The 25,054-nt window shown below is 41.1% G+C and overlaps 1 protein-coding gene across 1 annotated transcript in view; it reads left to right on the top strand.

Moving 5' to 3' along the window:
- Positions 1 to 24,510, top strand: part of BRINP3 (bone morphogenetic protein/retinoic acid inducible neural-specific 3) — a 122,018-nt gene extending 97,508 nt beyond the window's left edge. The window contains exon 7 of the mRNA XM_010002161.1: positions 23,038 to 24,510. Within this exon, the coding sequence (XP_010000463.1) occupies positions 23,038 to 24,154 (1,117 nt within the window). The 3' untranslated portion in view covers positions 24,155 to 24,510. The remainder of the gene's footprint in view (positions 1 to 23,037) is intronic.
- Positions 24,511 to 25,054: the final 544 nt, after the last annotated feature.

Raw genomic sequence — 25,054 nt, 5'->3', positions numbered from 1 at the left:
TCAGTGGAACTTGGCCAAGTGAAACCATGCCAAAAAATTGTGTACCAAACACTGAATGCCTGTTCTGAAGCAAGCACAGCTATTTAAAGAACTTTCCAGGTCACCCTACATTGTATTTTACATACTATTGATTTCTTGTCTCATTTGGCAGTTATGAGTTGCATTTGAAAAGGTGCCTAAGGAAAGAGAAGTGTTTTAGTCCTTCCTAGAAGTTAGCTGCTCAAATCTGTATTAACATCAAGTGATATTAGTTGGTTGCTGACCGAAAATTGCTGTATTGAAGTTAGTGGAATGACACTGGAATAAATCTAAAATGAATGAGCTTTTAAAGAGGTTATTCTTCTGAGCACGAGCATTGTGGGCCTGGTCTCGTGACTCCTGCACAAGACACAGATCTCTGTAGATTGGAAAGAAATCTAGTTTAGGTTCAGTGTTCCAGAACTGCCAGCGGCACCTCACTCTCCCTTGCTTTCAGCTCTCTTCGTTCTCTTTGCCTCTTACAGAGAGTGGTACTAAACTTCCCTAAGTTTGATTAGCATCTCCAACTTGGGAATATCATCACTTCCTTTTAAGAGAATTATGTGCCATTTTAGTGACTACCCTAAAATTTTTTCCAGCCAGTAGAGAGGGACACATGATGACATAATGATGATCAATAGATGGCTCAATCTCAGTGCTAAAGCCAGGGTTGGGAATACTTAACTAAAAGAGCATTTTCAAAGGCTGGATTCCATCTGACTATCTGGGAAAATTGCCTTCTGACATCAAGGCTTTTATGGCTGATAAGAAGAGCTTTAAACTGAGAAGTGAGGGGAAAAGGTCAAAAGAAACTGGTTGAATTTCCAAATCTGGTTAAAAAAAAATCTGATAGACTGAAATAGAGCCTTGGAATATCAGTGGGAGAGAGATGGATAGTGAGGAGAAAGAAAACACAGATATTTATAGAGTAGATTCAGGTGCTTCTTGTGATGAGAATACACCTAATTCTAACAAGGCACTTAATTTTTTGATACAGAACTGCTGCCAGGTAAGCACACCAATAAGACTGTGGGTGATGCACTGGAAAAACATGAATTATTGCTCAGAATATTTTACAGAATTATTCTTCTGTAAAAAGAAGCATTTCAGCAGAAAAGAGAGTAGAATAAGAAAACCAAAACCCAGTACTAAAATCCTTTGTGTTTTAGGAAAGACAAAAATCAAAGCAAAAAACAAAGCTTCATGAGCCAATGATTTTCTAGGCTCCAAAGAAACAAGAAGAAGGAATTGGAAGCAAATTTAATCCTTCCCAAACAACTCCTTGGGATTAGTGTTTGAGCTCTGCTATTGATAGTAAAGGATGAATTTTATTATGGTAAGAGAAATTAGAGAGAGTTAATAGTGATATAAATACTATCTTAAATGGTATTTTATGGGCACTTGTCTTTTCAGCTACAGATTAAAGGACCAATGCTTCAGTTTTTAATAAAGGTCATGGTACTGGCAGTGAGTAAAAACAAAGTAGTCATGATTAGTTTTATTCTGTATATCACAGGTCACTGGAAACTACATACAAAGGATTTTTAAAGGAATATGTGAAAAGTGAGAGCTAGTTTTCTCTTTCCTGCATCTGGGAGTTATGTCCTAAAAGTTTAATATAACTCATGAGAACTTTCTGTGAGTTTTATAGGGATTTATATATGTAGTCTGCCAGAAATCGTTTGGTCACACTTGAAGGAGCTCCTACAGACAGTCAAGGTTAAAATTCGTGACTGGAAATACCTGTGTGTTTTCTCTGGCCTCAACATTTTTTTACTGAACAGGAAACAAATTATTACTTGGTTGTTTTAATGTGGGATTCAATTAATCAGATTGGAAGAATGGCTTGCAACTTTGTTCATATTTCCTGAAAAACCAAGCCACTTCATAATCTTAAGACTAACTTATATGTACATTTAAATTTTCTAATCCTTGACCCAAAATACTATTGAATCGTCTCCTAATGTCATTGTTCCTAGTAGAAAAGAGTTAAAGAAACTACATTGCTGCCTCCTTTTTAAACACAGTTTATATTCTCCAGCTAGAAGAATGTATAAATTCTTTCAGTCTGCACTGGAGATCAGAACAGTGTCTTACTTACTACACCACTCTGGTAGATGCTGGGGATGGGAACAGGATTACTTTGTTTTATTTTATTTTGTCCCTTGCAAATCTTTTCAAGTTCCAGATGTTCTTCCAAGATTTTAAGCTTGTTTTCATTAACATGAAACAGACCATTGTTCCTCTTTCTGACAGGGAAATCATGCCAAGATCCATCAAAAGTTCCTAGATTTCTTCCTTCAGAAGTGTCAGTTGAGCACACGATTTCAGTCTTTCCTGTGTCACTCAGGTTGGTTCCTGGGCTGATGTCACCCAGGTGAGGGAATGTCCTCAGCACAATATAGTGCTCTATGCACCAACCTTCTTTCTATGTCAGTATTGGAATTTTTGAAAAGAGTGGATGCTTAATATTACTATCTATTTACAGTCAATGTGTTGGTTATACCTAAAATCTAGTCAGTTTTTTAAAGCATCCGAGTCTGGTAACACAAACTGCAGGCAAATATAGACAAAACTACTTAATAACTTTAAAACAAATGTTGAGTAACATAAAAACCCTTGTTCCTGAAAGGAAGGACATTCTTAGCAGCCATGTAGTTGAAGCAAGTTCTTTATCTTCATAAAGGATTTTATTATTTCTTTTGGAGAAACATGCTCTGAAGCTCATGTAGACTGAGATGGAGCTCATCACCAGAGGCAGTAAATGGCTGCATCAAACAGAAGAGCAGCAGAAAGATTTCTACTTTTCAAACCCCTAATTTATTCTGGAATTGCCCACAGGCAGTTTGGAAGGGGAGGAAGAGCCACGAATTTTAATTTTCTAATTTTCATCTGCTTTTTGAGTTTCAGAGAGCAAAACACTCATGTGCCCTAAGAGCAAAATGGGGCCTGAATACTCTGAAACTCTTCAGAGGAGGGACTTGAACCTCAGCCTTCTCTTCAGCCCAGAAAAAAGCTTGCAGACACCTGACTTTTTAATAGGATCTATAACACAGTCCATCAGAAGACTGAAGCCTTGAAATCTGCTTTCTTCAGAATGAAATAAGGCCAAAAAGGGTAGCGTAGACTAAACCCAGGCCCCCAGGATGTTACAGAGGATTGATTCCTTGCATCCTACAATTGGTTATCAGTGGCTTTACAAAAAACACCAGAAAATTCTCTTCTTCAAGTAAGATACTGCACGTGGGAGCTAAAAACAGATTTACAAGTTTCAATGCAGAGAGGAATGCCTCTCCAGTGGAAACTTTGATTGGATCCAACACATAAGGTGCACATCTGCGAGTTGAATGCCACAGAAAAGGAAGGTGATAAGATGAAAGCATCTGAGATAAGATGAAGGTCAGTTTGTCAGTGGCTGCTTTACTAAAACGAATAATAAGTCTGCATCTTTCCTCAAAGGAAAGAAAATGATCCACTTTGAGATGATACCTTTAATTGGATTGGGGATTAGAGTTATTTAAAACCGACGTGACAGCCATAAAAATGTGGTCTACAGGCCTGCAACTACCAGGTCTGACAACAAAGACAAGCCAAGAGAAACTCTTGTGTATATGTGTGTTTTCACACGTATTTTAATAGCTCTGTAGACATCAGAGTAAGCTGCTCTGAGCATCTGTCCTTGGATTAGGGCTTATTTTAAGGAGAGCTGGGTTTCTAATGGTGCAGCACTTCAAGAACACAGAGGTTGTTTTCATCACATGCTCTACAGGAATTTTTTTCAAAAAAGTGACTCAAGGAAATTGTTTCACTCAGTCTTGCAGGCTCTCCTCTAAGAGGAAAATAGGAACAGAAACCCCATATTCCTTTGGAAGACCATTTTCCTCTGTACAGCCCATTGCTGAGAACTGGGAAGTTGGTCTCAATTTCCCCATCTACATCATGAAACAGTATCTAGAGTATCCATTTTTCTCAGTTCCTCTACAAATTGCCTCACTCCCTTCACCTACCAACATCCCTTGCTGTTTCCAACCCAATTATCCAAACTTCCTTTTTAATGCAATTGGTGCTGTCAGTACTGAAACCTGCAAATGTGAAGAAAAGAAAAACACAGGCAGCTTAAAAGAACATTTTCTTTTATAGACTTATAGACCTTTAAAAGAAAGGACAGATTAAGGGAAAGCTGCTGCAGAATTCTGGCTATAAAGGCCCAGCATTCAGAACATAGAATCCCCAGTGTAGAGCTACAATAGTGAGGGGCTTTCATTTGGCATTTTGGTTTTTACTGTGACCAAACTACTGTAAAGGACCTTCCCTCAGGCCAGATTTAAAGATATCTTAATCACCTATCCGCATGAATCAGTTGTAGAAGCAAGAGCAGAGCCAGCACTGGGGTGACTCAGGAGGCTTGCCTGCCTAGACTTTAAAATAATTACCTAACATGTGGCTAGATCCTGGCACACACTTATGGGCTTGGCAGCTTCTCCTTGCTCCTGGCCTGATGACCATCTGTCTTTGTAGTCATGACATGTGATGTGATGGCCATGATCCTCTCTAGATAGCACCCCTCACCTCCAAGGAGCATGTTAATGAATACCACAAATGCAGCCAGAGGTCAGGCAAGGACATGGGAGTGAAATACTGGATCTTGGAGCACCCTGGGCTTCAGGCCATCCCTGAGACCAGAACGTTGCAGTGTTGTCCAGATTTCACCTGTATGACAATAACATATTTGAACAGTCCTTGAGCTGATCCAGAGGAGTCCATATCCATGTTACATCAAAACCTTTCATTGCTCTGCTGGCTTGCTTGAACAAAGAGGTCTCTGCTTGGCCGGTCACACCTGTCAGTACTCTGAGAACCAGTTGTTCAGGTGCTGAATCAGAAAAACTTCTCAATTAAACAAGGCAAATAGTCCTGAGATCTGCATCGATACAGGAGTGGACACATACAAGCAAGTCTTCTATGTTTCACCTCTGCTAAGTCCTATGCAATTTATGCAGGTAGCTCACTCAGAAGTTGAGGTACAAGGTCTCCAAGGCCACCACTGCCCCATGTCCTGCAGCACCACATCTACAGGGCTTTGAAATCCCTCCAGGGATGGGGACTCCACTACTGCCCTGGGCAGTTCTTTGGGTGAAGAAATTGTTCCTGATATCCAAACTAAACCTTCCCTGGCACAACTTGAGGCCATTTCCTCTTGTTCTATCACTTGTTCCTTGGGAGAAGAGACCAGCCCCCCTGGCTCCAACCTCCTCTCAGCAGCTGCAGAGCCAGCAGGTCTCCCCTCACCTCCTTGTCTCCAGGCTGGACACCCCCAGCTCCCTCAGCTGCTCCTGCTCACACTTGTGCTCCAGCCCCTTCCCCAGCTCCCCTGCCCTTCCCTGGACACGCTCCAGCCCCTCCATGTCCTTCTTGTCCTGAGGGGCCCAGACCTGACCCCAGGATTCAAGGTGTGGCCGCAGCAGTTCCCAGCACAGGGGGATGATCCCTGCCCTGGTCCTGCTGGCCACACTGGTGCTGACACAAGCCAGGATGCTGGTGGCCTCCTTGACCACCTGGGCACACTCTGGCTGACATTCATCCACTCTTGACCAACACCCCCAGGTGCTTTTCCTCTGGGCACTTTCCAGCCACTCTGTCCCCAAGCTTAGAGCATTGCCTGGGACTGTTGTGACCCAAGTGCAGGACCCAGAACTTGGCTTGGTTGGACCTTCATAAAATGGGCCTTGGTCCATCGATCCAGCTTGTCCAGGTCCCTCTGCAGAGCCTTTCTACTCTCAAGCAGATCAACACTTCCTCCCAACTTGGTATCACCTCCAAACTTTCTGAAGCTGCACTTCATGCCCTCATCCAGATCATGTATAAAGCTATTAAACAGATCTGGCCCCAACAGTATCATTGTAGGACACCACTGGTAACCAGCCACCAGCTGGATTGTACTCCATTCACCACAACTCTTTGGACCCACATATCCAGCCACTTTTTTACCCAGGAAGAGTACACCCACATCTGCAGCCTTTCCCTTATCCACTGGGCAGGTCACCTTGTCATTCATCAAGCAGAACCTGCCTTTAATGAACCCACATTGACTGGGCCTGGTCTCCTGGTTGTCCTGCCCATGCTGCATAATGGCACCCAAGCTGATCTGCTCCAGAACCTTCCTTGACACTGAGGTCAGACTTGCAGGTCTGCAGTTCCATGGGTCATCTTTCTGGCCCTTCTTGTAGATGGGAGTCACATTCAATAGATTATGGGAAGTGGCTTTGAGGGCACCTCCACCTGCTCCCTGAGTTTCCTTGTGTGGATCCCATTGGGCCCCATGGGCTTGTGTGTGTCTAAGGGGTGCAGCAGCCACTATCTCCTCTGGGGTGAGGGGGGCTCCATTCTGCTCCCTATCCATATCTTCCATCTCAGCGTACCCAGTGAACAACTGGAACTACTACTGAAGACTGAGGCAGAGAAGCATTAAGTACCTCAGCCTTCTCCCCATCATTTGTCACTGTTTCTTTATGTCTTGATAAGCAAAATATACATTAATTTTTGGTGTGCTATATTCTCTGTATTTCCTTATGTGCTTCTGATAGGAGCAAAAGAAATTAATGGAAAGAATAAGGTGCATATTGAAGGATGAAGAGAGACAAATTTAATTTTTCTGAAACAGAACTACTAGATAAGCAATCAGTGCATAATTGCTGTGAATGCTGTCAAGGGGGGGGGAGGGTGCATAATTTATGAGCAGAAACAGTAGGAAAAAATACACAACAGCAGTTGTTTTTTTTTGTGAACATTAAAAAAATCTCTGGAAAAATAGGAATTTCAGGTTATTAATTAAATTCCAGTAACTGAAACAAGTAGTTATATACAGCCTGGTAAAGTCAGTGCACAGTTTGATTACCCCAAAGAATAGGAATTGGCAAACTCAACATCTCTGCTGACAGGAATGGTGTGACAGGAGCCAGAAACTGTCTTTGCCCCTCCCCTTGTCCTTGTCCTCTTCCATGTAGCCCTCCAGAGGGGTGCCAGGCTGGGAAGCATCCGGCCCCTGAGGTACTCCCAGGGGGACAGGCTGGGGAGCAGGCTCAGGCTTGCACTAACATGTCTCATCTCTCACTGGGAGGGATCCAAGCTGGAGGGTGTGAAAACAATTCCACGGTAACTAACAAACTCCACTGTGGTTTATTCTTTGTGTTGTCAGCTGAGGGCATCAGCAAGGGCCAGTCGTGCTGGTGACATGTGCTGTGTGGACAGATGTCACCCAGGGAAAAGCTGTATTGTTGAGGTGTTTACCTCCTATTCTGTGTTGTCAGAACATTTACATTCCTGACAGGTTCCTCATCAACTGAGTGTAGCTCTGGGGCTGCACTCAGAGACCCTGGCTGACACAAACTAACTCCAGAGTTTGCAGCCCAGCTGTGTCTAGCGAGGTGTAACTTTGTTTCTGATCTGACTAGATCCAACTTGGCTATTTTTTGTGTCTCAAAAGTTATTATAAGTATTTAATAAGCAGTAGGTGATGTATCAACTCTTACTCTGAGTAATATTAGAGTTAGGAAACATTCCAGACTGGGTTCTGCTCTCTTTTCTCCAGTTGCTTGTACCTGGAATAGGATCATTTGCTTTCAGACTAAACAAAAATAGGAGGAAACAGAAGAGTGACAGAAGATGCTTGTTAGAAATGTTCATTAGCAGGGCAATCATTAACTGCCCTGGGCATTTATTGTCTGCAAAGAACTCATTACCCTACTGACATGTACACTTAGGTCTTGTTTTGTATGGTTCTGGAAAGAAAATAGAAATATTATTGAGACTTTCTATAAGCTGTTAGTGCCCAAAGAGATCTACATTTGTGCATTTTTTTTTCCCCCAGGTATTTCTGTTCATTGGAAAAAATGCCATAAATATCCCACAGAGAATGGATAAGAAGCACTGTGTTATCAGTAACAGTCCTGAAGTTGTTAGCATTTTTTCCCAGTCCTAGTCTTACCAGTTTTCAAGAAGCCACATGTGGAACCACAAGTCATAAATATAAAATAAAGGACTTCTGTAATTGCAAGGAGCAGGAGTAATAAAAATTGTTGGCACTCCAGACAGAAGGTGGCACTTGCTAATTTTCTAATGTAGTTTTATTTTATTATCTGTAATGACTGACTTCTCTCAATAGTCAAGATATTAAAGTAAGAAGATGACCCAAACCAAAACAGACCAAACTAAAACCTTCTCAGATTTCTATCCAGAATCAGCTTTTTTTTTTTTTTCCTACTTTTCATTAATAAATGAACATACTTGTTCAAAATTCCAGAATTGCTAAAAATAAAATGCAATCTCTGCAGAGACTCAAGCTCTTTTCTCCATTGTGAAGCTTCTGTCAGATCTACCACAGAATTTATTTTCTCCAGGTTTTAGTGAAAAAAAGCCAAACTTTTGTATTTTTTATTTTCCTTCAATTTTGTGTCAGGTTCTTAGATAAATTGTTTCTGTTCTACCTATGTGACAGGAATGACTTCAGATCTCTCCTCATTACATAAAAGTGCAGCAAATGTCAGGATTTGTTGCATAAAGTGTAATTAATGTAGAAGACTTTGTATGTAAAAAGAAGTTCACTTTTTAAAATGCCTGCCCTTCTGAAAAACAGCACTGAGAAGCCTCTCTCAACATTGTTTAGGCTTCTTATCTCCTAAGACTCTCTTCCCTTACTTTAAACAGTGATATTTCCAATAGGGGCTGAAATCAGGATATTTATCTTAAACCTTTATTAGGTTTGGGTTTTGGTTGGTTGTGGGTTGTTTTTTTTTTCTAATCTTCCACATTTCAGAAACTTCTGGCTGATGGTTTAGAAGAAACCCTAAAGAATTCTTTAGTTGACCTTATAAGAACCCAAAGGCATCATGGCCTTGAAATTGTGCACCAATTATTTCCCCTATTTTGGGGCAAAGTAGTCTTAATTTGGGAACAATAACGGATGATTTTTTTTAATGTAAGCTGAAAGCTTGCCATCTGTGTGGGTTGCTTCATCAGTGTCCGAGTTGCAGAGAGGTGGCTTAGATCACTCCTGGAATGATGGCTGACATACAGCTTAAATACAAATGAGATGGTTGGCAGAGCAAGATGGGGTCAAGGTGCTGTGAGATGGAGAGCCAAGCTGCTGACTCTTGTCTCTTAAGCTCCCTCCACCACTGGAGTTAACCAAGCTCCCAGGAGAGTCCACTGAAGCAAATTCCATGACAGAAAGCAGGCTTTCTGTTCCATCCCTTTAGCCTTCAACCCACTACAAAGCACTTGAGAAGCATTTTCTGTCTTGCTGAGTCCAGAGTTTAATGAATCATGCCACTGGTATGAGGTTGTTCCATGTTAAGTGATTTTTTATTTCTTCTGCTTTTCTATGGATAGCCACATTGGGACCTAATGTCAGCCGTGTTGGAGAGGAAACATTTTCCTTGTGGGTTAGGAGAAGAGTGAAAGTTCATAAAAGCCAGAATCCTGAATCCTTATAAAAGCTGAGAAACACGTTTCCACCCATAAATATTTAAGAGGAAGTCTACACAGAATAGCTGCATCTGTGCTCCTAATGCTGCTGCAACTTGGGCTTGGATGAACTTCAAAGATAAAAATGGACCCTCTGTCTAGGAAAGACCGAATTTCTCTGTACTGAATAGAGATTAGTGTCCTGACAGAGAGAAGTGAAGCTTTCTAAAGAAGTTTTCTACATGAGGCACCTGTAAATCTTGGCAAATAAGGATTCCAGAGCCTGTTTCTCTCTTTTTTTTTTTTCTTTTTTTTTTCTTTTTTTTTCTTTTTCTTTTTTTTTTTCTGGATAGCAGCCAGTCATCTGGTGATAGAGCTCCACAAGTCCAGATGAATGGTGCTGTGCAGTTGGGAAATCCATGCCATGGCAGGTCTCACCCAAACTTGCAAAAAACCTCTTTCAATCTCTTTTGCCTTTGAAGTTTCACAATATCCTTTCTTCCCTTTTTGTGAAGACAGTAGTGAAATGGAACCACCATGTGTGAAATCCATGGAATCTTTATGCCATTCCTAGTTCAGATGCCTCGCCTTGATAGCAAACACAAATGTTGCCTTGCAACATTTGCAGATCACAATCCCTAATCATTGATATAAAATCTACAATTCTGCAGACAGAAAAATACAGGTGCTGAATCAGCTCAGGTAATCTGTAAAGCAACAGAATAATTGATTGTTGTTTATTTTCATTATTATTTAATGTGGCCAACAGTTTGCACTCAAGTATGGAAACTGGTAAACTTGAGAGGCTTTACTTGTGTGCCCAGATTTCTAGGCTGTGGTGCACGTGCTGTTGCCATCAGAAGGTGTGGAATTCACATTTCCACTGGAGGCAAGGAAAAGACAGAGTGCTTCATTCCTGGAGAAAAGAGCTTTTAAAGTGCAGTTAAGGTTGTGTCTGAAGGCACCTGGGTGGCAGTAAGAATTTGCATCCTGCAAAGTAAAACTGAGGATGATGAATGGGATGGCTTGACACAAAACAGCACAGCTGGGGATGATGTTATTTTATATTCATCTGCCAAACTCCCATAAAAGTAGATTATTACAGCAGAGCACTTCTGAATAGTTCCATGATGATGGGAGTCGTAACAGCTCCCGTGCTCTCACAGAAGGAAAGGTACTGCATGGAAATTCAGTGTTCCTCTGTGGAATTCACCCTTCAAGAAGGATGAGGAATATAAAACTACTGGAAGGGGTCTAGGGGACGTTGGGGTCATTACATAGATATTGGAAGAGTTGGAAATACTTGGTTGAGCGTGGGAGTATATGAACAGGATGTTTACTTAAAGCATGAGTTTTACTTTATAACGACTTTTTAGAGCAAGTTACATTATCCTTGGTTAATATTATTTTTTCAGTTGCTTTTTAATAATTAAAATCAGTAGGATTTCAGCTTCTTTTTTTTCCCCACCTTGATAGAGGAGTAAATGCACATTTCTGAACTCTTTGCTCTTCAGTAACTATGCTACGGACCAAACAAGTTATTGACATGGGCTCTGACATTACTTCCCTGTAGTTATTTTTAATATGTCATGGATACATTAAGTGTTTAGTGAATGAATAAGAGAAAATGTTAAATGTATTTTAAAAGCCATAATTTTCTATAGAAAATTAACTTCATTTAGACACTTACTTGTAATAACTCACTTTGCAGCTTAATCTTATCTGTTTCCTATGGACACCTTATTTTCATAATCCATGGAGGAACTCAAATGTTTTTTTATATTTTTGCCCTTTGCCAAATTTTGTAGATATCAGATATTAGGAGTTTTAAGTCTGACAAACCTTTATGTGGAGATTTAGGAACAAAAGCAAACAGAAACATTGGAACACAGTAATAGTGATACAGCAAAATCACTTTCGTCTCTACAGATGCTTGGATATTTAAAGCAGTGGTCCATCAAAACCAAACACATAAGCAGTTAATAGGGTGTGCAATGGAACACTTTTAAGTTGAATTTTAAAAAAGCATTAAAAATGATAATACAGCCCAAAAAATAGACATGTATATACATAGTGAGCTCGAGGAAAATTGCAAATTTAGCAACAGATGGTAGGAAATGGAATTTGCTGTCTTATCGGGACTATAAAGCAGAGAACAGTTGGGGTAAACTTGTTACCAAGAAAAAAAACTTGCAAAAGAAAATAGAACAGATACTCTAGTTCACATTTATAGATTCTATTAAGGGCAATCTGGTTTTAATTGGAAAGGCTTCCTGAGCCTGTAAATGTGGTGAGTCCTTGTCATGCTGAACACAAGAGGTGCTGCTCATGCACTAAATGAGGTCCACTGCTCAGAGCCGACATGACTCTGGTAGCAAGACAGGAGACTCAGGAGTACCAAGAACCTGTATTTGGGGTAGGAGATCATGTCTTGGCATTCCAGTTTTTTAAGCTGGGGTCATGACCCCACTCCTGGGGTCATAATTTCCACGCTGAACAGCAGTAGCTGGATACAAGTTGGCTACAAAACAAAGTTGTTTTTTCATGGTGCACATTGTAAAAGACCGAAAGATGAATCATAGAATCCTAGGGGTTGGAAGGGACCTCGAAAGATCATCTAGTCCAACCCCCCTGCTAGAGCAGGGTCACCTAGAGTACATCACATAGGAACGTTTCCAGGTGGGTTTTGAATGTCTCCAGTGAAGGAGACTCCACAGCCTCCCTGGGCAGACTCTCCCAGGGCTCTGTCACTTTTACAGTAAAATTTTGTTTGGATATTCACCTTGAACCTCCTATGCTCCAATTTGCACCCATTACCCCTTGTCCTATCACTGGTCATCACTGAGAAAAGCCTAACTCCATCTCCCTGACACTCACCCCTTACATATTTGTAAACATTGATGAGGTCACCCCTCAGTCTCCTTTTCTCCAAGCTAAAGAGACCCAGCTCCCTCAGCCTTTCCTCATAAGGGAGATGTTCCACTCCCTTAATCATCTTTGTAGCTCTGCACTGGACTCTTTCAAGCACTTCCCTGTCCTTCTGGAACTGAGGGGCACAGAACTGGACACAATGCTCCAGATGCAGCCTCAACAATGCAGAATAGAGGGGGAGGAGAACCTCTCTTGACCTACTAACCACACCCTTTCTAATGCACCCCAGGATGCCATTGGCCTTCTTGGCCACAAGGGCACATTGCTGGCTCATGGTCATCCTCCTGTCTACCCTCTCCAGCCTGTCTAAGTCTCTCTGAATGGCAGCACAGCCTTCTGGTGTGTCAGCCACTCCTCCCAGCTTAGTGTCATCAGCAAACTATATATATATATATACATATATATGAACTATATTAAATATATGAATTATATATATGAACTATATTAAATATTTCAAAATGCAAAGGTGCTATGAAACAGCCTCCTTGACAGCCATGCTCAACTTCAGTAGGGAATTTGAGGAATTTGAGGTAATGTCAGTAGAAAGAATCAATCCAACTGCAGACCAGTGTGTACCAACTGCAGTAACCCCTCTGGCAAGCAAACAAGGCTTCCTCCCACAGCAACTGAGGTGAACAATCCTTTCCTCCCCTTGTTATAACAGTTGCCTTCACTCTAATATCTTCTTCACATAGAAGTTGGGAGATTGTTGTGACCCTCAACCTGCAGGATATAGCAGGATACATTAGAGATTCTGCCATGGTGCTTCAAGACTTCTTAACCTTACCTGATCTTGGGGAATTAAACAGTCTTGTAGTGCCCAACAGATCCTTTCTTCTTGGAGCTAAGGGTATAGATATTTTATTTAAGAGTTCAAGAGTTAAAGAGTTCAGAGGGCCTACAAGGAAGCTGGGGAGGGACTTTTTACAAGCACTTGTAGTTGAGAGGATGAGAGGTAATGGCTTAAAACTGGAAGAGGGGAGATTTAGGTTAGACATGAGGAGGACACTTGAGTGTGAGGATGGTGAGACACTGGCACATGTTGCCCAGAGAAGCTGTGGTGTTGAAGGGCAGGTTGGATGGGGCTTGGAGCAACATGGTCTAGTGGGAGGTGTCCCTGCCCATGCAGGGGGGTTGGAACTAGATGATCCTTAAGGTCCCTTCCCACCCAAACCAGTCTGTGTTTCTATGATATGGAGAAAGGCAATCTATGCAGCAATTAATTTAACAGAGGTAAATTAATTTGCATTCCTTACAGCACATACACCTTGTCTTTCTGTCCAAGAGCCTGTGAAGAGTTAACTTCAAAGTCATGCAAACAAGCAACATTGGAGCAGGGTCAATTTTCCTTTAATTTTCTGGTAATGTCAGTTCTAGCTGTGAGCAGCCTTGTGCAAAACCACTGGATTAGATGTGAATTTGGGCTGCTCAGTCTGTCTGCCAACAGAGAGTGATTGTGTGTTGCAGAGGCAAGGCAGTTACTAGCCTTCTGGTGTGTCAGCCACTCCTCCCAGCTTAGTGTCATCAGCAAACTATATATATATATATACATATATATGAACTATATTAAATATATGAATTATATATATGAACTATATTAAATATTTCAAAATGCAAAGGTGCTATGAAACAGCCTCCTTGACAGCCATGCTCAACTTCAGTAGGGAATTTGAGGAATTTGAGGTAATGTCAGTAGAAAGAATCAATCCAACTGCAGACCAGTGTGTACCAACTGCAGTAACCCCTCTGGCAAGCAAACAAGGCTTCCTCCCACAGCAACTGAGGTGAACAATCCTTTCCTCCCCTTGTTATAACAGTTGCCTTCACTCTAATATCTTCTTCACATAGAAGTTGGGAGATTGTTGTGACCCTCAACCTGCAGGATATAGCAGGATACATTAGAGATTCTGCCATGGTGCTTCAAGACTTCTTAACCTTACCTGATCTTGGGGAATTAAACAGTCTTGTAGTGCCCAACAGATCCTTTCTTCTTGGAGCTAAGGGTATAGATATTTTATTTAAGAGTTCAAGAGTTAAAGAGTTCAGAGGGCCTACAAGGAAGCTGGGGAGGGACTTTTTACAAGCACTTGTAGTTGAGAGGATGAGAGGTAATGGCTTAAAACTGGAAGAGGGGAGATTTAGGTTAGACATGAGGAGGACACTTGAGTGTGAGGATGGTGAGACACTGGCACATGTTGCCCAGAGAAGCTGTGGTGTTGAAGGGCAGGTTGGATGGGGCTTGGAGCAACCTGGTCTAGTGGGAGGTGTCCCTGCCCATGCAGGGGGGTTGGAACTAGATGATCCTTAAGGTCCCTTCCCACCCAAACCAGTCTGTGTTTCTATGATATGGAGAAAGGCAATCTATGCAGCAATTAATTTAACAGAGGTAAATTAATTTGCATTCCTTACAGCACATACACTTTGTCTTTCTGTCCAAGAGCCTGTGAAGAGTTAACTTCAAAGTCATGCAAACAAGCAACATTGGAGCAGGGTCAATTTTCCTTTAATTTTCTGGTAATGTCAGTTCTAGCTGTGAGCAGCCTTGTGCAAAACCACTGGATTAGATGTGAATTTGGGCTGCTCAGTCTGTCTGCCAACAGAGAGTGATTGTGTGTTGCAGAGGCAAGGCAGTTACTCCTCAAGGTGAGAGGTGCGGCCTGAGAGTCCTGCTTCTTTTCCCAGTGACAAGCCTGCTTGTCTCTGCTGTCAATTAAAAGCACCACAAAATGGCAGCACCTCCAGACGAGGGGAAAGGCATTAATGCCGTGAGGGAAAAGTGCCCTAGTCAGCAGTCTGGCAAAGATTCCACCCAGATCTCTCTCAGAGAAATGCTAAGTCACCTTATCCAGCAAAAGGCATCTAAAGATACCTCCAAAGCCTGTGTGGACTGATTGTGTATGGATTAAGCAGGAGAAATAATGGATAATCCCTTTGCCTGAGGATACTGGAGCTATTTCTGGAGCTGTTTTTCCCTATTCAGTGATATTCAGTGTGCACAGCAGGAAATCCTCTGCAGGACACAGGGAATATTAAAGATCCAGGCTTGTACTTTAGCTTGTGGCTCTGCAGTTAGCCACCTCCAGTTCTCATCATCCCCTCTACATCTCTGAAAGCTCTGTGAGCACATCCTGCATTGTCTTGCTATTCCTTTTGTCTGGTTTGCAGTTGGATTGGAAACTCTTCCAGCAAAAGACTCCAGGCATTTTCCATATGAATGTTTTCTTCAGGCTTTTCCTGTTGTCACTTTTATCCTAAGTACAACAGCCTTGAGAAGAATGGATGGAATCCTCTTTGGGACATCTTGGTAGTGCTGTTACCCTAGTAATTATAGAAATAATAGTAAACATATACAATACAGAAGGACTTTTTAAGCAGACAGTACACACAGTCTCTCTGAAGCTTTGGATTGTGATCAGCAAGTTCCACTAGAACGATTCAGCACAACTCATTTATTTATTTATTTGAAGTCACTTTTGTGCTGCTTCTCATATGTGGAAACCCCATCATCATTTCCCTCTTCCCAGTAAAAAATGCAAATGCATCTCACTTTACCATTAATTTTCATGACTTAGGATCATCCTCATTCCCTAATGCCATCATGACCTTTGTTCCAAGGCTCAGTTGCAGCCCCTGAGACTGGGTATGCGAGGACTTTTTTTCAGGGGATTGTGGTTTTATTTCTTAATGGTAGAGTTCCTCCAGAACCTTTGGTATCCCACAGTGTTTATAACCAAGGATAAGTAAAGTGACTGTGTTGAGAATGCCTTAAAATATATACTGTTGCAGGCTCTGAAATGTTGTATCAGAAGAATATATGCCTTATTTTTTGTTTTCTACAAGGAAATCTTGTCTGCTCCCATCTCCTGGTGGTTATTCATGTTAACTTTTGGAAACTGCTCCTGAAAGACAAGTTCCTTAAATTCATTCCTTCCAGTAGCAGTGCATTAGTTTCACTGAGGAGGGATTTAAAAGTGGTTTCTAAAGAAAAACTTTGAATGTTTGCTCAAAATTAGTTATTCTCAGTTATTATAAAATGAGATTAAAAGAACACAGTGAGCTCACAATCTTTTTTTTTTTTTATCTTTTTTTTTTTTTTCTATAAATAAGGTATGAATACAAAACATGTTTTATTCTTTAATGAAAACCATTACTCTTTACTGGGAGATTCCTGCATTAGTGTAATACTTCTCATTCTGAAAGGAAATGAATGACAGTTTATTGGTTGTTTATATCACAGCAGCATCTAGAGACAACCTAATGGATAATTTATCCACATAGGGAAACAGGGGGTATGTGGGGGGAAATTAATTATCAAAGGGAAAAAGCAAGTGACTTGTCTACAGCCATACAGAAAGCCAGGACTAGAATGTTTAGTCTGATCTTCACACTGGATTTTGGTTGTGTTTTTTTTTCTTTTTTAGTAGGATTTTTAATTATCCTACAAAATATTTGAAAGCTTACAGCTCAGAAATTACCTCCAGTCTCAGAACTTTCTATTTTAATCCTGTTTTGAATAAAATACTTGAAGAACATGGGTTCTGCCTCCTCCTATCCTCAGTAAAACATTCAAATATACAGTAATCTGGAAGCACTCTTCAATAGCTTTTGTGATTTGCTGCATTACAGATGAAGACCTTTCAATCAAGCCTGCTTTTGCTATTAATTTCAGCATTTCCACTGCAAACTAAAGCTGCCAGCACATTTTGTTCTGCTTGCAAATGCAGTTCATAGCTACAGCTTAGACTGCTTTGGACCTCTGCATTTGGTCTCAGCAGGTCTGTTGACAAAGGAACCCAGTTTGTCTAAGTAGCCCCTTCTGGGCTACTTCCTCCTCCAGATGAAGTATTTAAATGAGATCTATAGAAGCAATCTGATGAAGCCTTGTCTTCATAATTATACTACGATTGCTTCGTAGCTCTATGTATTTGAAGCTCCAAAGACACCCCTAAATTAGCTACTTGCACACTTCCATCTTATATTATTCAGTGGGATTTTCATTTCAAAACCCCATCTACTTTTTCCGCTCCTTTTTCTAAGCCAGATTTCCCTTCCCTTTAGTTCATTCATTGTTACATCTACCTTCTGTGCAGTTGAACACAGAGGAAGGAGCGTCAAGAGGCCATTTGTCAAGCTACATTCATGGGAACATCTTTCCAAGCTCATAACTTTAGCTAGGAGGAGGAACCAGCAATATTATAGGGAGCAATCAGCACCAGCTTGAAGTACGATGGGAGACAGGGTTGAAGGGTCTGTAAAGATTCTCTTTAAATGTGAGTAAAGGGGGACCAGGATCTTTTACTCCCAGAAACCAACACAGATTCAGTTTAGATTGTTATTAATCCCAGGAAGATGATCCCACAACCAACCTCCTGGTTCATCTAGCCTCTTATCTGTAGTACAGCCACCAAAGACGAGTGTCACATCAAGCTGGATTTCCTTAGTTCCCCCCATCAATGCTGGAGGCAATTGTAGCATATGGAAACATTTCCAAAAAGTTGTAGTAGCTAATTAATATTATTTCTGTGTATCCTAACAGGGGATTATTAGCAGAGACATCCCTCCAGGCAGACTTTCCTTTGTGTACACTTAGCAAAGCCTCCGATTCCTTCTCTACCTCACAGTACACTTGCCTTGTTGTCACCATGGGTCACATGGCTCAGACCTTTGGATCATCTTTAAAGGAACTGGCTGGAGTGGAGCCAGCTGTGAAATTGGAAGTCAGGAACTCAGAACAGCTGCATGGAGGAGGATTTGCAGCTGTCAGTGAGAGTCTCGCTGACATACCTGCCACGTGGGCCGTGGTGAGGTCACCTCAGGCATGTTGAAGTGATGGTGATAGCACTGCTTTCATTGTGGAAGGCTCAATAAACCAAACCATCCATTCTTCTCGTCACTCATGGGCCATCTGGTGACTGTGCAGTGGGCAGTTTTACCCTGATTCCCAGAAGAAAAGTGCATTACCATCAAGACCATTATCAAATTTAGCAGCAATTAATGTTCTTGTTATAAATCACAGCACAGTAACAAAGCACTTGGAGACTTATTTGTCCCTCCCAAGAGGTGATCCCACAAGATCAAGAGTAGGACAGTCTAGAGATGCCTGGGAGTGCATTTGGTGTAGCTGTCTTGCAGATTTATACTGGACTGGAAAAGTAGGTAATGGGGATTTTACTGCATATCCACTTCTTGTTAAATTGTCTTCATTTTTTTTACTTAGCATCTGCCTTGCTGAGTACTCATCATCTGCTACTGAGCCAGCTGATGTACAACAGATGTTAAGCACTTAGTGAGGCAGAGAAGGAGGTAAAAGTGTCATCTCATGATTAAATACTTGCTACAGCTATTACACAGGGTGACCACACTGCTTTGTCCTTACACTGAATGCTGCAGGGTATTCAACAAGATCAAGCACATGTCTTGGATTAAACTTGCAACTCTTTTATTCAAACAATTTATTTTTAATTTTTTTTAAGTAAAGATACTTCATTTTAAAAAGGCAAAATACTTGAAATACACTTTAGAATTAAGAATTAGAAGAGCATTTCATAATGAGGTGATGCAGTGCAGCTTCACATTGAATTATTTCACCTACTTTGTGCTGCTTTTGAAAGATTGCTTTAAAAGACCAAATAATAATAAACCAAAGAAATCCTAAAAAAATTGGAAAGTATTTCCAGGGAGCTCTAATTCATGATATAATTTGAGAAGAAGTATCCTATACTTATCAAGTTTTATTTTTCATTAAATTACATATTTATTTCCAGGATAAAATGGTGACTTTGAGTAATTGATTCACCAAAACCAGCTTTTGATTACGTCTCATCACATAATTTGGCATGATCTTGAAGGAAAAGACATCTCAGGTATCCCATTTTGATTTGAAGATTATTGGGAGTAAACAGGAAGATTCTTGCTGGTTTCACTGGGTTTGGAAGTGAGAAGTTCTGTATCTCAGAGTCTGGAAAACGAACATGTAAATACAGTTTTCCAAACCAAATAATAGTCTTTGCAGTGTCATTGAAAGAATAATTGGAGAGCTCTTTATTTCTCTGCCTTACAACAGATCTTAGTAGACGAAAGCAAGGCAAAGAAGACACTAAATACAGGAATCATTTTTGTTGCCAGGTCTCCTCTCTCCAGCAGGGCTTTGTTTTCCTTGGTCTCCCTCTTGCTGAAAAAAGGACCTTTAGAAGTCATTCTTGTTGCCACTCACATTCCTGTTCAATTTCCAAACAGGTTGAGTTTTGAAATGTCATGTCATTGAATCACTCTGTGTTTCTGTTGTCCTCCCAAGTAGCCTTGCCCAGCTTGCAACTTAGGTGGACTTCTTGGGATGGCTGAATTCCTCCACAGTCAGGACCTGTGGTCATCTTATAGAAACATTGTGTTGGGTTGGAAGGGCCCTTTAAAAGTCATCTAGTCCAACCTCTGTGCAGTGAGCAGAGACCTCTTCAGCTAGATGAGGTTGCTCAGAGCCCCATCAAGTTTGACCTTGGATGCCTCCAGGGATGGGCCTTCCTCCACCTCTCTGGGCAAACTGTTCAGTGTTTCACAAACTTGCTTTCAGAAGGACATTTTGCTGTGAATTTATCTAATTAAGAATGAGGGGCTTGAAGAAAGCAGGTGTTGCTGACATTTTATACATTTTCACTTCATTGACTTTATTTCCTTGAGTGAAAGCAATAAGTTATAAAGAGTAACAGTACTCCTTAATAACAACTTTTTTTTTTTTTTTTAAAAGCACTTATGCAAAGCAGGTGACTTTTTTTTTTTTTTTTTTTTTTTCAAACTGATCAAAGACAAGTGTAGGTAGAGCTTACTGAAACTCACTGGTTAAAATCAGGTGAAGAAATCAAAATAAGGGTATTAGAAGCTATTGTTTTGAACTTCATTTGGAATGAGGAGAAAACCTTCTTCCCTCTAAAATTCTTGGTCTCCTTGCAGCCTCTAATGAACTAATGAAATTTCTAATGAAATATAGCTGTTTTAATAAGAGAAACACTAACTTATAAACTGATAACTCAGTTTTGAGAGGAAACTTCTTTAATTGTGCAGCTGTGTAATTTCATGCAGACTTCTACACTGCTTCTTGTACCCCTGAACAAAAGAAGCAGCAAGGTAGGCTCATTAAAAAGAAAAAGAACAGAAAAGTGACACTGAAGATTTTGATTTTCATAACAACGGAAACAGTAGATTAGATCATTAATAAAGAGGAACAAATGTTTCAAAGACCATGTGGCAGGAGGAGTGAGTAACCCAAACCAATCCATCCCTTGCCAGTAAATGTTGCTGGTCTACAGAGACTTATTCCAAAAATAGAAAATTCCCCTCTTCCAACAGTTCCACCTTCCTCACCAGCTCTCCCTCTTCCCTCTTCGTCTTCGTGGACCAAGAGAATTCCTCCACTGCTATCTCAGCTCCCTTTTCTTCAGCAATCTGCAACACAGTCTCCCTTTCGCTCTCTGCCTGGTGCACCCTGAGTTCCAGATACTTGTCCCATCTAACTGTGCTCAGATGGATCCACAAGAAGAGTGACCCCCTTCTTTTCCTAAAAACTCCTCTGTGTGAAAAAAAATCAGGCACAGAATATTCTTTGACTCATTTCAATGTCAAATATTAAGCAGAATAATAAGTAGTTGTGCAATATATACAAGGGAAGAGGATACCAAAATTTACATTTACAGATCTTATGTGTTACCCGCTGGTAGTAACAGGACAAGAAGAACACTTGGAGATGAAAAAGCACATGACGTTGTTGAAATCAACCCAGTCAGCTGTCCGAGATAACAAAGCAAAAAAACAGATAGGAAAAAGTTGTGAGGAGAAACCTTCCAAAGGTTAGTTTCACTCCTTTAGACAAGGATCTTCTCTGTTTTGGAGAAGCTGCTATATTGCAGCATTGACCTTACTTGGAGAATGGACATGATGGTTTTTAATCAAGGAATAAACAAAACCAAGGCAAAAAAACAAGTTTCTCACCCTCAACCTAAAAAAGGGAGAAGATGCCATGGATTTTTTTGGTCCTAGCATTTATTTTATAGTAGAAAAAAGTCTGCAGCAGCCAAAGTTATTTAAACTGGGATTAATGACTGAAAAATGCAGACAAAGAGAGAAGAGAATTTATCTCATGACTATTTCCATGTAGCTCTGTTGATCACATTGCCTTTCTGTGCCTCATCAGCCTGAACTGCTGGTTTCAGCATCTGTTTTCCCAGGGTGATGTAGGACATTTAACTGATGCTCCTAGTGAAACCAAAATGAGATGACAAGAAGAACATGAAATTGACCTTTTAATTTTATCTCTGAAGATGAAAAGTAAACACAGCATGCTCCTTGTACAGATATTGTTGTGCTAGAAGTCATCTGAAGAAGTCAGACTAAATCTATTTTAGTGGGGTGCCAGGTCCTATTTGCTGTTACAGAGAAGGATTTTGGTTCACTGTCTATAAATCAAAGCAGCTCCAGCCAGCAACAGGGAAGCTTGCAAGCCTGCAAATCTCTCCAGAAGGAAAGAGAGAAGTTAGAGATGAATTTTTGCACTTAGGTACTCCTGAGTATGAGGAAAATAAACTCAGCTACATGGGATTTCAAGATGTTAATCTGAAGAGAGTTATAGGAAAATGGCTCTTTTTCAGGAAATACAAGGGTGGTGAGGCACAGAACAGGTTGCCCAGGGAAGCTGTGGATGCCTCATCCCTCGAAGTGTTCAAGGTCAGGTTGGATGGGGCTTGGAGCAGCCTGGTCTAGTGGGAGTTGTCCCTGCCCATGCAGGGGGTTGGGATCAGATGATCTTCAAGGTCCTTTCCAACCCAAACCAGTTTGTGATGATTATATGAAAGAAATGTCCCTGTTGTGCCTGTGAGTTCATAAGAACACTTTTCTTCTGGGATTTGCACTGTTACAAGGTGATTTATACATGGACTTTTCTGACTTTAGTGCTTTAATATGCTACTACAACCAAGTATATTTTCCTTTCTGACAGAAAGTAACAAGGTTGTATTTATTGTGTACCGGTCTCTCCTGTGTTAAAAGAAGTTATTTTAACATTGCAGGTCTTCCAACTATTGGCTCAACCGCATCCAGTCCTTTCTGTACTGCAATGAGAATGGGCTGCTGGGCAGCTTTGAGTATGAGGAAAATAAACTCAGCTACATGGGATTTCAAGATGTTAATCTGAAGAGAGTTATAGGAAAATGGCTCTTTTTCAGGAAATACAAGGGTGGTGAGGCACAGAACAGGTTGCCCAGGGAAGCTGTGGATGCCTCATCCCTCGAAGTGTTCAAGGTCAGGTTGGATGGGGCTTGGAGCAGCCTGGTCTAGTGGGAGTTGTCCCTGCCCATGCAGGGGGTTGGGATCAGATGATCTTCAAGGTCCTTTCCAACCCAAACCAGTTTGTGATGATTATATGAAAGAAATGTCCCTGTTGTGCCTGTGAGTTCATAAGAACACTTTTCTTCTGGGATTTTGCACTGTTAGAAGGTGATTTATACATGGACTTTTCTGACTTTAGTGCTTTAATATGCTACTACAACCAAGTATATTTTCCTTTCTGACAGAAAGTAACAAGGTTGTATTTATTGTGTACCGGTCTCTCCTGTGTTAAAAGAAGTTATTTTAACATTGCAGGTCTTCCAACTATTGGCTCAACCGCATCCAGTCCTTTCTGTACTGCAATGAGAATGGGCTGCTGGGCAGCTTTTCTGAGGAGACTCACACGTGCACCTGCCCTAACGACCAGGTCGCCTGCCATGGCTTCCTTCCCTGCACCGTTGGAGATGGTTCCGCGTGCCTGAGCTGCGCCCCGGACAATCGCACTCGCTGCGGGAGCTGCAACGCCGGCTACATGCTGAGCCAAGGGCTTTGCAAACCCGAAGTGGCAGAGTCCACAGAGCACTACATCGGGTTTGAGACTGACCTTCAGGACCTGGAGATGAAGTATTTATTGCAGAAGACAGACCGAAGGATCGAGGTCCACGCCATTTTCATCAGCAATGACATGCGCCTCAACAGCTGGTTTGACCCTTCTTGGCGCAAGCGGATGCTCCTGACTCTTAAGAGTAACAAGTACAAGTCTAGCCTGGTCCATATGATACTGGGTCTCTCTCTGCAAATTTGCCTGACTAAAAACAGCACCTTAGAGCCCGTTCTTGCTGTTTATGTCAACCCTTTTGGGGGCAGCCACTCTGAGAGCTGGTTTATGCCTGTGAATGAAAATAATTTCCCAGACTGGGAGCGGACTAAGCTGGACTTACCCCTTCAGTGTTATAACTGGACGCTGACTCTGGGTAACAAGTGGAAGACATTTTTTGAAACTGTCCACATCTATTTGAGGAGTCGAATAAAGTCAAATGGTCCCAACGGCAATGAGAGCATCTACTATGAACCCCTGGAATTTATCGATCCTTCCAGAAATCTGGGCTACATGAAAATCAATAACATCCAAGTGTTTGGCTACAGCATGCACTTTGACCCGGAAGCCATTCGGGACCTGATTTTGCAGCTGGACTACCCCTACACTCAGGGCTCCCAGGACTCAGCACTTTTGCAGTTGTTGGAGATCCGGGACCGTGTAAATAAACTCTCTCCACCTGGCCAACGGCGTCTGGACCTCTTCTCCTGCTTGCTCCGTCATCGACTCAAACTGTCTACCAGTGAAGTGGTGAGGATCCAATCTGCTTTGCAGGCCTTCAATGCCAAATTGCCAAACACAGTGGATTATGACACGACCAAATTATGTAGTTAACCATAAATGTGAAGCACAACATGAAACCTTGGAGGAGTTTTTACAGTGCTTTTGTGGAACAGTTGATGTTTGGAAGAGTAAATTGAAATTGTCTTTTCAATATCTGTCTTATATCAGTTGATACTGTTGGATGGCAATTTACACCCATGAACTTGTTGACAATGAATATATTATACCTGCAGTTTTGGTTTCTGAACGAAATAAACACTGACACCAGTCTAGAAGACATTCTACTTTTTACAATAAATTTCATTTGTAATTTTATATGTTCTGTGGCAATGCTTTTGTGCATTACATCCTCTAGGGGGAACATAGAAGGATTCCAATAAAATTTTGTAGCTGAACAGTTAATAAAAAAGAAATGCTGTGGGATTCTTCTTTCTTGCACAAAAGTTGTAACTTTGATACACTTTTGTGTGTGTTGGACAGGGGAGGTCTAGTGAAAGAAAAGATTGGGCCCATGTAGAGAAGGAATTGCACACATTTATGCATTACCTCCTCCCAAATACACACAGTGTAATATTTATCTAAAATGATCTTTCTTAAACTACTAAACACCAAAGAGATTCAAATTGATTAAAAAAATTTCCCTGCCAATGCAACAGCTCATTATGGGGATTTTTTAATTGATTCAACAATATCCTTTCAGTGTAGGATTTTTCAGTTCTATAAAATACACCCTTTTACAGCTACGTGACAGCTATTAAAGTCTAGTTTACCAAGCTGAAAGTGCAAATAAAGATCATTATCAATTCATGACTTTCATAAAATACATGTTCTTTGTTATTTTATATATTCCAGCAGGAAAAAAAATACATCTAAGGTGACAGAACTTGGCACTCTCTGGAAGGTTTTGCTACCTCTTGCAAAAGTCCAAGTGGCTGGGCTGTCAGAACTCCT

Source organism: Chaetura pelagica, unplaced genomic scaffold, assembly GCF_000747805.2.
Source record: "Chaetura pelagica isolate M959 unplaced genomic scaffold, ChaPel_1.0 scaffold457, whole genome shotgun sequence".
In the NCBI taxonomy this organism is placed as follows: domain Eukaryota; kingdom Metazoa; phylum Chordata; class Aves; order Apodiformes; family Apodidae; genus Chaetura; species Chaetura pelagica.
The sequence above is the reverse complement of the archived record's forward strand: the minus strand, read 5'-3'. Positions and strand labels throughout refer to the sequence as shown.